The sequence below is a fragment of the Numida meleagris genome, chromosome 5 (genome assembly GCF_002078875.1).
Source record: "Numida meleagris isolate 19003 breed g44 Domestic line chromosome 5, NumMel1.0, whole genome shotgun sequence".
NCBI classification, from domain to species: Eukaryota; Metazoa; Chordata; class Aves; order Galliformes; family Numididae; genus Numida; species Numida meleagris.
The window spans coordinates 17199061-17215225 of NC_034413.1; the positions used below are offsets into that span (position 1 = coordinate 17199061).

Consider the following 16165-nt stretch of genomic DNA (forward strand, 5'->3'; position numbering starts at 1 on the left):
ACAGAACCAATAACCCTTCTGCATCATTCTGCTCCATTAAAATGTTGCCACTGAATTTAGCAGACACAACACATAGCCTTCAGTTAACACAGAGTCCACACAGAATGGACAATAGATACAAAATGAATGAATACCTCTTCATTACATGGTCATCATAGTGCGCTCTGTGATCACAGAATGGCTTGGCTTGGAAGGGACCTTTAAAGACCACCTACTTCCAGCCCCCCTGACATGAGCAGGGTTGCCAGTCACTAAATCAGGCACTAGATCAGGCTACCCAGGGCTCCATCCAACCTGGCCTTGAACATCTCCAGGGATGGGGCATCCACAACTTTTCTGGACAGTCTGTTCCAGCACCTAAGGAGGTGTAAGATGGAAGCTATATTGCCCCTTACCTGCAGAGAACAGAAGGTCTGTGTAAATGGCTCCAATCGGACCAGGTAAGATGCCACTATAATTGCTGAGGAATAGTGAGTACAGTAATGGCACTGCGCTGACAGGTCACCTGAAAATTTGACACAAAACCAGATTTCAATCGAAAATGTCACCATTTCAAGTCCATAACATTAATTTACTATGCACAATTCAGTAATTCTTTAATGTAGATGAGTTCAAAGATGTGTAAGAAGCACACCTTGTATATCTGTATTGAACATGCAGTTACAACCATCTCTGTGTGTTCTTTTGTCTTGCCTCCTACCTTTCATTTTCTGATGAATAAGGTCTTTACTTTGCCATACCATCCTCTTATACCACCACGTTAGTAATGAAAAATGATCTTCATCGCCAGAGGCCAATAGTTTCAATGCCTAGTTCCCTCCTCTCATTGTAGCTGTTGTTAGCTATACTGCACGTAGCAGTCTTGTACATGCAGTTTGGCTATCAGAGAAAACTGATGCATGCAACTTAACTAACAGAGCAATCTTTTCTCAGACACTACTTTCTGCTGTTGCATATCTTTCTGCCCAAGGGAAGAGGACAGAATGCAGCAGTACAAGGCACATAAGAAGGAATGTTTGCAAGAGAGTCATTGCTCTTTCAACCTTCAAGCACTTTGTGTGCAGAAGTGAAACAATCTCCTTGGTATGATGCTTCCCTTGACTACAGTTCTGGAAAGACCAAGGGATTCACAAGCATGCATTAAATAAAGTCTCTGCTGTCTGTTAGCCTTCTAAAATGCTCACCTTCACTCTTTTCCACTTCTTTGTAGCGCTGGATGAACTTCTGTTTCCTCTCCATGGTCTGTGCCCCCATGGGCTTTGACAGGTCCCGAAATGTGTCAGGATTACTAAGGTTTAGAGTCTGAAAAGCAAAAAGAGCAAACATGGGATTTTTTAGAACATAGACTAAGGCATCATGGCCATCTCAGTGACACTGGATGGCCGCAAGGCTAATTAAAAGTTCCACCTGTACAAGCTTGCCACATATCCAGTATTTAAATACTCATCTCCAGAATTAGGAAGGGACTTAGAAAGAGAATGGCAACATGTACTACTGAAAAGTCAGCATGTACAAGGTGCTTCACAAATAAAGGACCTACCAGGTACTGAATAAAAGACGTGGCATATTGCAAATTGCTTTCAAAGACTTTTCTGTCTAGACCTCCTTGGCAGGGCACAGAAGCCTGCCCCTGACTACTTGCTAAGCCAGCACAGCCTTCCCTTAAGTAGGTATGCATGTAACAGACGCTTGTCCACCTTACTGAGGCAGAACACATCCCTCAGCAAGCTGACCTGAAGACGAGGCTTAATCTGTAAAGAATCGGTACAGTTTGACTCCACTACATCAAGTTTTGAATCTTTTGTCTAGGCCCTTCTAAAGCAGTGGCATCATGCAACAAATCTTTGCATTATTGCTGATACAGAAAGCACAGAGTCCTGCTAAGCAGCACGCACTGACCTGGGAGTGATAGTCAGCGAGGACCCATGGAAACACAGGATACTGCATGTAATCATTGTAGCTGCGACCAGCCAGTGTGTTCAGGTACATGAGGTAATCAAAGTTGCTGATTTCCCTCTTCTGCCAAGGAAAAGACATTAAAATCTCCTAACTCCACCCCTGAAAATCATGCCTCAAAGGCAACCTCAGAGCTCCATAGATCCCCCATCCACCAGAACAAACATTAAACATAGTGGAATCAATCACCCATTACCATTCAGATCAGCACAACAGCTCTTATGCCACAGTCCATTCAGCAGAATCTAAGTCTTCTTTCTGGCTCTTCTTCAGACAGGCCATTCACATTTGTCTATAGTCACCCCATGCTTTTATGTGGTATCTGACAGAGCGCTTTTGCTGATTTTAGAAGAGCCAAACGCAAACTATCTGTGTATTTGCAAACCCTGGACAACTGCTTGTATGGAAAAAATTCACAAAATGTTACATATAAATCAAGAGGATACAGATTTCTTCAGTGTGTCTTGAACCATCAAGATCAGGAGCACAGGAAAGTTAATGTATTTCTCAGCTTAGTATAAAACCAGTGAAAACAAAAGGTGTACATTGATTTAGATGATCTGTGAATAGCCATTTAACTAGGTGGCTTTCTTTGGGCTCCATTTTAAAACATGCGGAGGATCACACAATCTGTCAGATAGTTGGACCATATGTTTCACAGCTGGAAGAGCAAAACCTCTGCAATAACCAGATGTAAATACTCTGCTCCTCTTGCCAATAACCTCACCTCCAGCTGTGAGAGAATAGCTTAGGCCTTCAAGCACATACACACGCACAAATACATATAACTGTGAGTGGACATATGGGTAATGAGAATCTTAGCTAAATCATGTGGAATGAAGATTTAGTTTACCTGCCACTTCTGGAGCATTGTTTTTTCCCCTCCTGAGTGTTTCCTGGATGGAACAGATATTTGATTGAAATAATTGCTTCAAAATCATAAGAGAAAGTCAATACATTAATGCCTGTGCTCCCTGTGCCCATTCTCATCTCATGACAACACTAGAAGAATACTAAGGTTTCATCAGTGACCAAATCATTTCAAAATCAGAGTGTTGATGCTTAGGTTACTGCTGCAGGATCTGAATTTCATTACTGCTTTCAGTAGGAGGCAAGGCTCTGCCTGGTGAACAGGGATGGCCAGCTTCAGATGACAGATGAGGTTACCACTGCCAATCACTCTCCCTACCTAACCACACAGAGGGAGAAGCTACTACAGCCAGACTGCTTCTGAATGAAATACCACCTCAAGAACAATTAGCTCTGCAACAATTCAGAAACTGACTAACAGGGAGAGAAGATGCCCCTGCAGCAGGAACAGGACAGCTGGAAACAAAGGTGTCTCATTCTCCATATCAAACATTATTTTTGCATAAAGCACTTTGAAACTAATGTAGTTTTGAAAAAGTAGTTTGTTGTGTTGTTGTTTTTTTCCCTCACAATTTTTAAAAATAATAAATACATTTTTTTCCACTTTCTTTGTTCTCAAAACGCAGAGCAACTTCTACTGAAGCTTTAAATCAAAACAAGCCAGCTGAAGGCAGATTCTAAACAGGGAAATGTATTTGAAAAGGTGGAACGGTCAAAGGATCTGAGGAGGCAAAAGTAACACTTCATCTGGGCTGAACCAGGTGTCTTAGAATCAGAAGGGCATAGATTTGCTCTTGCTAGCTGCAAGCAATCAAACTGAAACAAGTGATAGGTTCTTGATTAAAGAGACTCTTTATCTGCCAAAATAAAGAGGTTTGTGACATGATATGACACAACTGGCAGAAGATGCTTTTCCTTTTGAGTACATAGCTTTACACCAAAGCTAAGACGCCAGTTCAGAGATGAAGTTACTAACTTCATGAAGCATGATGGAATCAGTTCAATCACAGAATATAAAAATGCTACAGGAACAGCTAGCTGTTATTTTGCACTCCTATGCTCCGTACTGGATCACACTAGCAGTCCACAAGGCTAGTCTCAAAGCAGTCTCAAAGACCTAAATAAAATACTAGGATGGTCTATGATCATTACAGTTTTATTGAATTTGTGGTAGTAAATTCTTGTAAACGACTTCTCATGACTATGAATCATTCTTTTACTGTCTGTTCAGTCTCGGACCAGCTAATAGTGTACATTAAGGATAAACTGTACTGTTTACTCAACAAAGTAAGTAAGTAATGCCTTCTTTAGGCATTCTTGCCAGAGATAGTTTGGTAAGTATTTGAGGCAAGGATTTTGCGCAGACTGAATAACCTATTTCATGAACAAATATGATACCCTGAACTGGTTTTAGTTCATGGTCTACAACTCTGAAGCTTTGATTAGTTTTCCTGCTAAGCATATGAAACCTAACAATGATAGGTTATATTTATAACAAGCAGGAAACACAAAAAAGTATTATTCATATGTGATATGAGAAGATGGGGCCTTGACTCTTTGTCCAAAAAAAAAAAAAAAAGAAGAAAGGAAGAGAGTACATAAAGGGAGCTTATAAACAGGAAGGAGACTGACTTTTTACATGAGCAGATAGTGAAAGGAAAAGGGGGAATGGTTTTAAACCAGAAGAGGGGAGATTTAGATTAGATATTTGGAGAAAATTCTTTATTCAGAGGGAGATGAAACACTGGCCCAGGCTGCCCAGAGAGCTGTGGGTGCCCCATTCCTGGAGGTGTTCAAAGCCAGATTGTATGGAGCTCTGAGCAGCCTGGTCTGGTGGGTAACAAACTTGCCCACAGCAGGGCGTTGGAGCTCGATGATCTTCGAGGTCCCTTTCAACCCAAGACGTTCTATGATTTTACGGTAATAAAAAACCCAAGAGATTAAATGATGTTCCAATTTACACAGTGTAAAATGGGAGAAAGTCCACTGACTGCAGTTGAGTTATGCTGGTTTTGCACCTCCCTTTCTGAGCCAATAGTAGCTCAAGAATGTAGGAATTCTCAACTGGAAAATGCATCTATGGGCCTTTACAATAGAGAACTACTGTACTACAGTTTCACTGAGTTTTGCTCCACTGGCCTTTGTAAGGTCTCCAATGGCTATTTGCATCTCAGAGCATCTCAAATAGAAGGTACAGGATCAGGATTCTGAGCAAAGAGTATTGCTGGATTAGAGTATTTGCCAAGTAAGGATCAGGTTAGGTTCTTCCCTTCCCACAGGGGCAGACACACTCCCTAGAACTGTCCAGCTCTATTTTGGATTTATGGTTGAGGTAAAAGGCAGGGAGTTACTTCATGTAGAAATCTGCTCAGTCTATCAGTTCTCCAGCATTTTAAAGTGGGAGTATTATAAAGGGAGGGAACTAAAATACTATAGATGAGGCTAAACCGGCCTAGTCTGTATGAATCCTATACAAATATACATAATATATGTTGATTTGTGTGTGCCATTACCCTCTATTGGAAATTTTGCTCCGTCACAAGTCCTAACCCTATAAGAACTCAAGAGCCAAAGCAACCTCCTCTAAGTGGAAACTACCCTATAACTCAAAGTTCAGCTCCTTATGAGAACATGCAAGGCTCAGTGTAGTCATTCTCCCTGAAAGAGCCATGCTTCTGGGCCTTAGGAGTCCAGATGGGATGCCTTCTGAGATCTCACCTGACAACTCACAGAGGCTCTGTGCATTGATTGCATTAGGTGTATCTCTTCAGAAGTTCTTCTTTTCCAGATACTATTTTTAAATAATTGCAACCAGTTACTAAAATCATGAGCTGCAGTCATACAGACAAATTCCAGGAAATTCACATGGTACAAGAGGAAATTGTTGAAACTACATGTTTGAAGGGTCACAGATAGATGAATGTAAGCTGCAGCTCAGAGCTCAACAAACCTTCCCTCCTAGTCCATATCTTACCCGATCTGGCATGTGCTATGGATGGTATCACAAACACTGAGAGTTCTAACATATACATGCAGGCATTTCACACTGAGTTACAGACAAGCAAAATGAAATACCCAAATAACTAAAATGGACAGCTAAGGCAACAAGCTGACAAATAGCTTCTAACCAGGTCCAGATGCTTTTTCTTTCTGCATTATTTGAAATCTAACATTTCCAGACACAACATGCAGTTCAGCTCTTTTCCCTCCAGCCTGAACTTGTATGCTGGAACTACACATTATGCTAATGATCTCCAAGGACCTGGCACTGCTGTTGCTTAGGAACAAAAGTTTTACAGGCTGCAGACAGAGAACTGAACAGAGGCACTGTAGCTGGGCAAGTTCTTTTTCCACTCTTCTTCCCCTCAGTACGCTCACATACACAGTAGTTTCTTGAAGGCCCACCATTTTATTTCAGGGAAGTCCAATTCCAAATTTACAGGAAAATTTAAATTTTTAAATTTAAATTTACAGGAATTTAACGGAAATTGTCCTATGCTCCCCTGCTTTACCAACTGAAAGACAAACTCATTTCTCACAGAAGAGCAGACCAGAGGAAGACTGCACAGTAACAGACCATGAAGGCTCATCTCACACTGCTGAAAGAAAGAAGCAGCTTGTGACATCAGTACCACGGCTTTTAAGACTTCCTAGCTGCTAGCTGGTAAGATCTTAAGCAGGGGGAAGCAGAATTGCTGAGATGAGGGAGTATTTTTGTATATCTTTGGTGGGGTGGGTTGGTTTTATAAGTGACCTTGCATGTGTTGATAGCACAGAAGCGATCTAGAAAAGTAAGAAAATTAAAGAATGAAAATCCTCAGTATCTATTCGTTCCTGGTAGGATTTAGTTTCAAACAGCCTGTTAGCAAGAGACTGCATCTAAAATAGTCAGGGAATTAATCTCTCTTCCACAATAGGTCGTATCCAACAACAAAGAAATGGTAACAAGCTTGTAAGCAGGGAAAAAAAGTGGTCCCCCGATTGGAATTGCCTGGCTTCATGCGACACCATTTGCTGTATGAATGCTGTTTATAAGTGGTACATGAAATAGTTTCTTTTGAGCTGGAACATGTTGCCTCACTGTCCTGACCCCAGAGAGGCTTGGCTGGACTGGGCAGGACTGCTCTGCAACATGCAAACTTCCAGTAGAGAGAACAAACTTTTCCACAGGGGAGTTCAAGATGGGCTCGAGATGGCTCTGTATGGCTTTGGGCGCAGTTTAGTAGGAAGCAGCAGCCAATGGGAGGAAGAGAACCAGGGAGAATCACAGAGGAGATCCTGAAACACCCAAGACAGTATCATGGGCAGAAGGCCCATCTCTTCCTGCCAGCACTATGCTGAGAAAGGAAAAAGAAATGCTGAGGCAGAAAAGACTGCACCAGGGTCCAAATCTGTATTTTTCTAGCACTGAATCTCCTTCCTAGGACAGGCTTAAACTACAATGGGTCACGGCAGGGCCCTGCGCAAGCAAGGAGTAATCTGCGAGCCTTCCTTGGCTCACAGTCCTGGTCTTTATGGTCTAGTCTTCAATCACCTAGAAATGCGGCATCTCATCCAGGGGCAAAGGCTTCCCAGCAGCTCAGAGGGTGAAGGGTTAAGGTCAAATACAAGTGGAGTTCCCATTTGGCACCATTGTTTCTTAGGCAGTGGGGTACCTCTACACATGTACCTCTTTCCGCTACCACCAGAGATGCACTGTGCGCAGGAGATCGAATGGGCGTAATTAATATATGCAGCAAGGAGGGCTCCTGTGATTCCTGAATTTTTAATATCAGTGGCTACAGAACTGGATCCCTCTTACGCAAAGCTAAAGAAAATGAGACATGGCTAAGTAAGCTCCATTATCTCCCAGCTACAGCCCTGCAAAACACTGAGAATTAGTTTACAAGCATGCAGAGACAAGAGAGCTATTCATACTCTGCAAGCTGGTGTGCTGAGGTGGTGCTTCAGAATTCTGTTGCTGATCTCTGTCTCTGGGACTGAAAAATCCTTTTTTTTTTTTTTTTTTTTAAGGTAATTTTGAAACCTAGATTCCATTTTTAACCCAAAACAACCAGCCCTTCGAAAGTGTGAGCACACCTCCAGGACATGTTTAGCTGATCATTGTATCTTAGGTAGGATGCAAGGTACGATTTAAAAAAATCTGACTAAAAGTGACCTGACCCAGGTAGTTAAATCACTTTGAAGTCTGGCCATTATCCAGTGCCTCATACAAAGCGATCTGTCTTCAGGAAAATTACTAACCGGTTTGGACTTGTGAAACTCTGAAAGACCCAGGTTTATTATTATTATTTTTTCTTTTAACAAGCCAGCAAGGGTTATTGATAGAGAAGCACCCAAAAGATCTAAACTACACTGTTATTCCTGACCAGCCTTCCTCCAGCGCTCAGCTCTCCACACCAGGCTCCCTCTAGTGTTCCCAGGTGCACACAGCACAGAGTAATAGCAGCACGGGGAACGAGCATTAATAGAACAGCATAAAAGATTGCGGTGTTGTTTTTTAAATTATTTTTAATTTAATTTAATTTAATTTTTTAAGAAAAGTGTTTGGGATGAAAGTAGAGCAACCTTCTCCCCATGGACTGCTCCCCCCACTAAGCAACCCTCCTCTCCCCCAGAATTTTCATTAAAAAGTTTCAGAAAAAAATCACTAGGAACTGAACAAAACGTTTTCCTTCCAGGATTTTTAAGGATGCCTGAAAAAGTATTTTAAAAGATTATCATTTTGAATTTAGAATAGAAATATTTTTCCTTGAGGTCAATTCCATTTTTATTAAAGGCATATTTAGCTGAAAAAAAGTTCACTGATTAAAACTGAATGTTTTCATCAACTTGTCCAACATCAACAGGAAGTTCAAACAGAAAGAGAAAAGTTGGACCCCAAAGTCACCAAGTTCAACTCAATTTCGGGAAGCAGAAAATCTCTCTCTAGCCTGCCCAAGTGTAAGGCAGTTGTCCTGCAGATCTTTTCCCATCATCTCCTTTAAAATAGGAGATTTGTAATTTAAAAAAATGTTTTGGTTCCTGTACAATCCTGGGCAAATGATTTGAGCTAACATTCACAAAGTCCTTAATTTTCCACAGTAATTTCTTGTTTCCTTCAGTTCCCAGTCTATACTATGAAAGGAATAGCACCGATACTGCTCTTGGAGCAGTAAGTTTAAATATAGCAAAGGGTGAGAGGCCTTTGGATATAATGTTAATACATCCCCGTAATTACTAGCGAGAGACAGAAACTCGTGGGTTTTTAACCTTTTAAATTGTTTTATTAAAAATATCAGAAAAATTCAATTTTGGAACATACCCTCAGGGCAAGACTGACCCCAGTGCGTTACTTCCAGGAGCGCCTGCCTCATTATGGAGCTCCCGGGAAGGCAGAGATCATTTTGCTTTTGCATCGTTTTTGGCTATGGCATGTATCTGAAAGGAGCTGAAATGCCTTCGTTGTAGCCTGAGCTACCCCTTCATGTATTTGCACATGATTAATGAGTAGCCAAAAAGCCTGAAGGGTTTGTAATGAAGCCTTTCTAATAGGGAAATGTACTGTATACAAATCCATATTTTGTCACAATCAGTCATCCATCAAAGCTGCCATTTGCCTCTTCACAGCTAAATGCCAGAGCACCCAGACTATCCCCTGATTAGCCAGCTCAACCCATGCTCCTCTCAGCAAGGGTCCCCCTAGATTTGGGGACCCTTTGTCACTAGCTGTGACTATTATTTGTATTTGAAGATGTTCAGTTATATAGACAAGTCACCAACCGTGAGACTGCGGTGGACTATTACTCACATAGGTCCCCATTCACAGCACATAGCATGTATTTAGTGTCAGTACTGACAAGTCTGACTAGAACACTTACATGCATTATTTGAGGACAAAGCACCTTCTCTGTGGGAGTTCATCTATCCTACAACCTGTGTGGAGTGACGAGGTAGAAGTATCCAGAGTCTGTGCTTGAGAGCCCAGGGAAACACTGAGATCTCGTTTAGCCTACCAATAAGCAGCACTGACACAGCCTCTGTTCAGTCTGCCCTGCTGAAAATATGTGAACTGCAACCAGTTCTGGCAAATCTGTGAGCCAGCTGGGTTTCTGAGATCCCAGTTAAAGAAAAACTGTTATTCATTTGCTTTAAACATTCAGTTTTTCTTTCAGTAGTGTCCAGAGCTGAAATTCTCAGGTCCATTCAACAGGCCATTTAACCAACCTATGCTCCGATGCCAGGCCTGTAAGAAAGGTAACCTTTTGGTCTGCTATAACAAGTACAACGATGCCTTCTTTTAGTGCAGTCCTCAAGGACTGCTTTGAAACCCATAATATATTTCACCTGAGTCCTCATACAGCAAATGGATAATGTATTTCATTGTTTCATTACATGCTGGGCTCAAACCAGTATCTAGGGATGAAAGACAGCAAATTTCTCCCACTTGTAATACTTTTAATTTCATCCTGTAATACTTATATTGCTTTACAGAGCAATGCAAGTGTCATGGTGCAATAAAATTATATTTTTAATTATTAGAATTTCACCTACTCAAAATGCTTTCAGGAAGGCCTTTCAGAGTTGCAACCCCAGGATTGAAAAGTTCTGAGCTTAAAAAAAAAAAAAAAAGACTTCTGAAGAGTCCTACAGTCATGTGTTAATTGATGACTAAGTCATTATTTTGTTTTTAATTAGGAAGTAACAGTCACTGCTTTCAAAGGCTTTGCTGGGGTTCCCCACTTCTTCCAGAGTCCAGTGTGTTTGTCTCTCTCTGAGGAAAGATGGCCAAGGGGAAAGGTCCAAAAGGGAAAAAAATCACCTTGAAAACTGCAAAAAATTCCATCAGGATCTCTTTTGATGGAGGTCGCCGTCTTGACTTAAGTAAGATGGGTATCACTACCTTTCCTAAGTGCATTCTAAAACTGGCTGATGTGGATGAGCTTGATTTGAGCAGAAACATGCTAAAAAAGATCCCAAACAGCATCGAGAAGTTCCAGAAACTGCGGTGGCTGGACCTGCACAGCAATCAGCTTGAAGACTTGCCCAAGACAGTAGGTACACTTCAGAATCTTTTCTACCTGAATATATGTAACAACAAGCTGACCAGTAAGAATTTGCCAGAGGAGTTGAACCTTCTAAAGAACCTGCGTTTTCTCAACCTCGGCTTGAACTGTCTTGACAGCATCCCCCCCACACTTGGGGCCCTGAAGGAGCTTAAGGAGTTAGGTCTCTTTGACAACCTCTTGACCGTCATCCCAAACAGTGTGAAGAGGCTCCCCAAGCTCCAGAAACTGAATGCAGACAGAAACCCTCTCCCTGAGTTAGTAAAAAAAGAAGAGTATGTCGATCCCATAAAACGCATAGAATCGCTTTACTTAGTACAAGAGAAAGACCTATGCTGTTCCTGCCTGAAGGCTTGTCAGGAAGAAAGGGGCAAACTAAAGAAGTTTAAGAACACAGTGCCCTGCCCCTCTAAGAAGCTCAGTTTCCCTTTACTCCTTACGCCCAACTCCACTGCAGTGGATAACCAAGAACAATGGAGATTAAAAGATGAACATCTCTGAAATCTACAAATGCTCTCTATGGACCACGTCCTATAAAATCCAGCTCAAGCTAATAAAAAGCTATCCACCTTCCTCCTTCATTTTTTCTGCAGTTCTCTTCATTTAAAAATACCCAGTTTTAGAAGCAGATCTGAGGTAGTCTCTAGAACTAAATCAGTAACAAAGTAAAGCAAATATACATTTGGAAAAGGACACATCAGAAAGACTAGTTTCTAGCACCTGGCTTGTTCCTACAACATGTTCTACTGTTTGTTTTTATTAAGAATCTTGCGTCTGTCACATGTCCATTGAAGGAGTCTTCACAAAAGTAGTTATTTCCACTAACTATGCTCACACCATTTAGCCCCCAAACATTAGTCTTGTTAATTTTCATTGGGTAAGGCATAGTTATGCACAGTCTCAATGAATACAAAGTGTAGGAAATAGAAGAGCTAAACACCTTGTTATCCTGTTTGCCATACAAAGCCAGACTCTGCTTAAGCAAGCTTTGTGAGATTCTGGATGCTGTACCTGGGCACAGCATTCTCTAGTTTGCATAACAATGAGCACCATTACCTACTCATACTATTTTGTCTGTCTCAGTCTGAGTTTCACTCAAAGTAAGCTGCAAATGGGAAAAGGGTATGGAAAAGATAAATCACCATTTTTAAAGGTTTTGGACAATTCACATAGGCAGTACCTTCCTGCCCCTGATCACCCCCCTTCTACTACACCCAAGAGTCAGTTGGTGAATCAGGGAAATCAGGTCTGGTGCCTCCACAGTAATTTTTAGCTTTCAATTGACATGCATGCATACACACATGCACCTAAGCACATGTGCCATGTTACTTGCTGATAGCACATCCCTCGGACAGACTGCTAACAGCCTGCAAACAGCAATACACAGGTGCAAGGAATGAGCAGATTATAAAAGTAGTTGAGCATGGCATAAGAAGAGGTGCTGGCTATGGACTCAGTAACATGTGGTGACAGCACAGATTTAACTATATTTAAATGAAGAATGAAGTGCCATGGGTGAAGCATTCAGTGGTCCAGAAATATCCAATTATCAATTTCTAAATGGCTAGAGTAACAACTAAGAATCAGAACTCCTACATATTATACCTATGGACTAGATGGAAAAACTTGGTATTGGGTTTCCACAAAATAACACTACCTGAACATCATATGCTACATCAAAATAATTGTTTCTTCTTTCCATCCTTGAGCTCTGCCATTATTAATAGCATGTCTGGGCAAAGAGCTTAGTCTGGTCTGCCTCCCTGTCTCATACAGCACAGGAAGAGCAGAAATGCTATGGAGTGAATTAGCAGTTGCTCCACACAGAACACATCCATCTCCATAGAGTTAACCACCACTTCTGGCTCAGATTATGCTCTAGCCAGAGCTGTTTGCACACTGCACTGACACTTCTTGCAAATTTGACTCAGGGTGAAAGTGTTCACTTCAAAGATAGGTAATGACCTGCAACATGTGAAGTGCAAACAAAAAGAGGAGCACAGCTCACACAAACAAGACACTACAACTCAACAGATCTCAACAACATTCTGCCTCCAGGCGATCATTCCACAGTACATCAGTCAGGCACTTAGGGTTGAATTCCTCACACACCCAATTTAAAAAGAGTTACAGCTGCACAAGTAAGAGGCAAATCTACACTGAACATGGTCTCATTCAACTGACACTGGAAGGAAAGCTTTCTTTTTCTGCAGTGGTAAATCTGATGGACAACAAATTGGGATCTCCACTGCGCAGTTACTGTAACGTGCCAAAATGTCCATACACACATCTGTCATCATCTACTCTAAACATGCAATAAAGAGCCCATTATGTAGAAACATTATGGATTAGCTCTATAACCTCACCTCACTGACTGTCTCTATTCCACACTAACCATCTGTGTAGAGTTTACCAATAAAGTCATAGTAAAGAGGTAATAATTATTAATAAACTATGCACAATCAGCTACTTAACACATTCCTCATGCCTTCAAATTGTGAATGCTGTACACTAGAACACTTTTCAGAGTTCTGGAGACACAAACAACTAAATTTCCAGTTACTTTCTTTTTTTTTTAAGGTACAACTTATTCACGTATTACCTCTTATTTTCTACTGTTATCCAATGTTCCCCGTTTTTTTTACCTTATATTCAGGGACTCTTCTGTTACCCCCTTTGACTTCAAAGCAGGTTGGAAAAAGCAAAATCTACAGATATAAAAGATAACAATCTTTTAAACAGTTATTCATACACAGTATGTATGTATTGCATTTCATACCTGTATATAATCTATTAAATAATGTCATATCTTAACAGTAAATTCTCTTGTGAAGGATCATGGAATCATAAAATGGTTTGGGTTGGAAGAGACCTTTAAGATCATCTAGTTTCAACCCCTCTACTACTGGCAGAGACATCTCCCTCTAAACCAGGTTTGAGGTATCTTTGCCTATAGCAAGGGGATGTCCCAGCATTTCACCAACCCAAAATAAAGTTGCGAGACAACACAGCAAAAACATACATTTAGTGTTAAGGAAGTATCTGTGGGCTGGATAAAAACAGTTGCTTTCCCAGATAGGGCTTTAAATTGATATCCAGGGCTATGACTTATGATCAGGTGGCTTAAGATGGTATTAATTAAATCCAGAGAATCCTCTCTGACATTTACCAGCCTGCTGGCAAAAATGGCAGAAAGGAATACCAACTCGCATATCAGTCTCCCCTCTTTACCTTCACTAGTTTTTGTTGTTGTTGTTGTTGTTGTTGTTTTAATGTCAGACACACTAAACCCATGAAATACATAGGTTTGGTAACCTGCAGCTGAATGGCAAGACACGCAATTGAAGATTAATGCATTGTCTTGAACTACCTCAGCAAGATGTCCCCAACAGGTGCATTTCAGAGCAGGAGATAGTTGCTTTTAGTCCTTAGCTTAGCTGTCTCTGGGGCAGAATCTGGTAATTTTAAGCAGTCACACTATGCATCCAGTTTAGAAAGGAAAAGTGGATAAATTCACATTGGCTTTTTAAGGAATGCTCCATTAGAGTGCTCAGAGATTTTAGGAGCAGAAGGATCTTAGGGAGAGGAAGCAGCACAGCTGCAATTGCATTTCTTTGGGATGCAAGGATATATAACACCACACTACTGGGTGCTAGAATAGTCTTACAGATACATTAGCTCCCTTGATAAATCAATGATTATATAATGCTCCAAAGAATTCACAAGTCAGCAAATGGAAAATTTCATAGCTTTGTTTATGTGTAAGCCATTAAAGACCAAAAAGTTGCAACTGAAGAAGGACAGCACAAAGACAGACACCTGAAGCCAAGATAAACACGGACCATTCACATGGTATTATGAAGGTACTACCTCTTAAATATCTTTTTTCGGTCGCAGTCATGGAAGACAAGAAATCTGGAGTAACCATTTTTGAAGAATATTTCTAAGGCGATCTCCTAGAAAGGTAAATCATTTACAGTTTGAAGCAGTGCAGAGCTAACATCAGTGATGTAAAGAGTCCACAATGGCCTGTCAGATTGTTCAGGGCTTTAAAAACAAAGGCCATGATTTTGTAGCAAGTGTAAAAAAGCATAACAAAATAGGCCCATGTTCCCAATTTTTCCAACTGTAGGAATAGCTCTACTGGGTTGACAAGGATTGTGAATGCTTCTGTGAAGCAAAGCCAAACTTCAGATATTGGTCCCATCACCCAACATCTTCTGCCACTTCTGAAGCATTTTTATCTTGAAATCTCGGTGTGATTAGCATGACACAAGTACTATTAACTTATAAATAGGTAACAAAGATTACAATATGAAGGAGGTATCCTAAGTCAAAGTTTCTTCCAAACAGAAACTGTGCAACTTTCTAAATGAGTAGAAGCCAACAAGTTTGGACTAGACGCAGAAGAATGGGAGTTTATGATGTTTCTCACTGTAGCTTTAAATAAGAAAAGCTGACATCTTTAGCTTCTTTTTTCACCATGTCCCCACACAGGTTAAGTTGATCATTTGCATATACACCCGTAATTTACGCACTGATCAGTCCCTTCTCCACCACCCTCCCCAGAGTCAGCCAAGTAAAACTATAAATGATGCATTGTGTCTGGGAAGCCAGACGAGTTTCAATCCAAAGACAGTAGGTGTAATACAAATCTAAGAAAATAACAGAATGACAACAGCCCATACACGATTCAGAAATGAAATATAAAGCAGAAAGGGTATATGAAAGCAGCTATGACAGTAAACAGCTTGAAGCATTTGATCTGAAGCTCAGCTTTCCAAACCAAGTCTGCTCAAAGCATGGCCATTACAGAATTGGGCTGTGTGGTTTCACAGTGCATTGCTCTGAGCTGGGCTATGTATACAAACAGGAGATCAGCTTCCTGTTACTCTATGACTATTTTAACAACTGATCCACCTGTCCTCCAGGGAAAGCACAAACAATCAGCTTTCTTCTTTTTACACAGTACGTATTTTTAAAGCAGTCTTTGGGTCCCAGTGGAGAGTGCTACAGATACCTGATTTTTCACTTCATTAATAGAAACCAAGGAATCAAATTGTCCCCACCCATATCCCCCACCCCACCCCGAAAAAAAAAAAAAAAGAAAAAAACAGCAATGCAGATTGCTATTTCCTCCCCAACACCACATTTTCACGCAAGGTCCAGTCAACGACTACTTTCACTGATCTCCATTTTTCAGTTTGGGTAACACAAAACACTTCAATTTCTCATGTTCAAAAAAAATCCATGCTTACACATGCATACAAATACTTGTGAAGAAAGCAAGATTC

At 40.9% G+C, this 16165-nt stretch overlaps 2 protein-coding genes across 7 annotated transcripts in view; one reads left to right on the forward strand and one right to left on the reverse strand.

The window, feature by feature from the left end:
• Positions 1-16165, reverse strand: part of WDFY4 (WDFY family member 4) — a 130675-nt gene that overhangs the window by 24848 nt on the left and 89662 nt on the right. For all 5 annotated transcript variants that reach the window (XM_021398004.1, XM_021398005.1, XM_021398006.1 and 2 more), the window contains 6 exons: positions 14742-14827; positions 13517-13579; positions 2810-2852; positions 1900-2019; positions 1185-1302; positions 396-505 (listed from right to left, as the gene is read on the reverse strand). In XM_021398004.1, the coding sequence (XP_021253679.1) occupies positions 396-505; positions 1185-1302; positions 1900-2019; positions 2810-2852; positions 13517-13579; positions 14742-14827 (540 nt within the window). The remainder of the gene's footprint in view (positions 1-395; positions 506-1184; positions 1303-1899; positions 2020-2809; positions 2853-13516; positions 13580-14741; positions 14828-16165) is intronic.
• LRRC18 (leucine rich repeat containing 18) lies at positions 5955-13500 on the forward strand. Of its 2 annotated transcripts, XM_021398012.1 has the most exons (4): positions 5955-6194; positions 6301-6490; positions 7840-7952; positions 10504-13500. In XM_021398012.1, exon 4 carries the CDS (start codon positions 10590-10592, stop codon positions 11370-11372), a length of 783 nt encoding a protein of 260 aa, XP_021253687.1. In that variant the 5' UTR covers positions 5955-6194; positions 6301-6490; positions 7840-7952; positions 10504-10589; the 3' UTR covers positions 11373-13500. The 2 variants fall into 2 exon arrangements, with proteins under 2 accessions (XP_021253687.1, XP_021253686.1); XM_021398011.1 differs by lacking the exon at positions 7840-7952.

Coding starts and splice junctions, on each gene's coding strand:
- LRRC18 (XM_021398012.1), top strand. CDS start 10,590: ATGGCCAAGGGGAAAGGTCCAAAAGGGAAAAAAATCACCTTGAAAACT.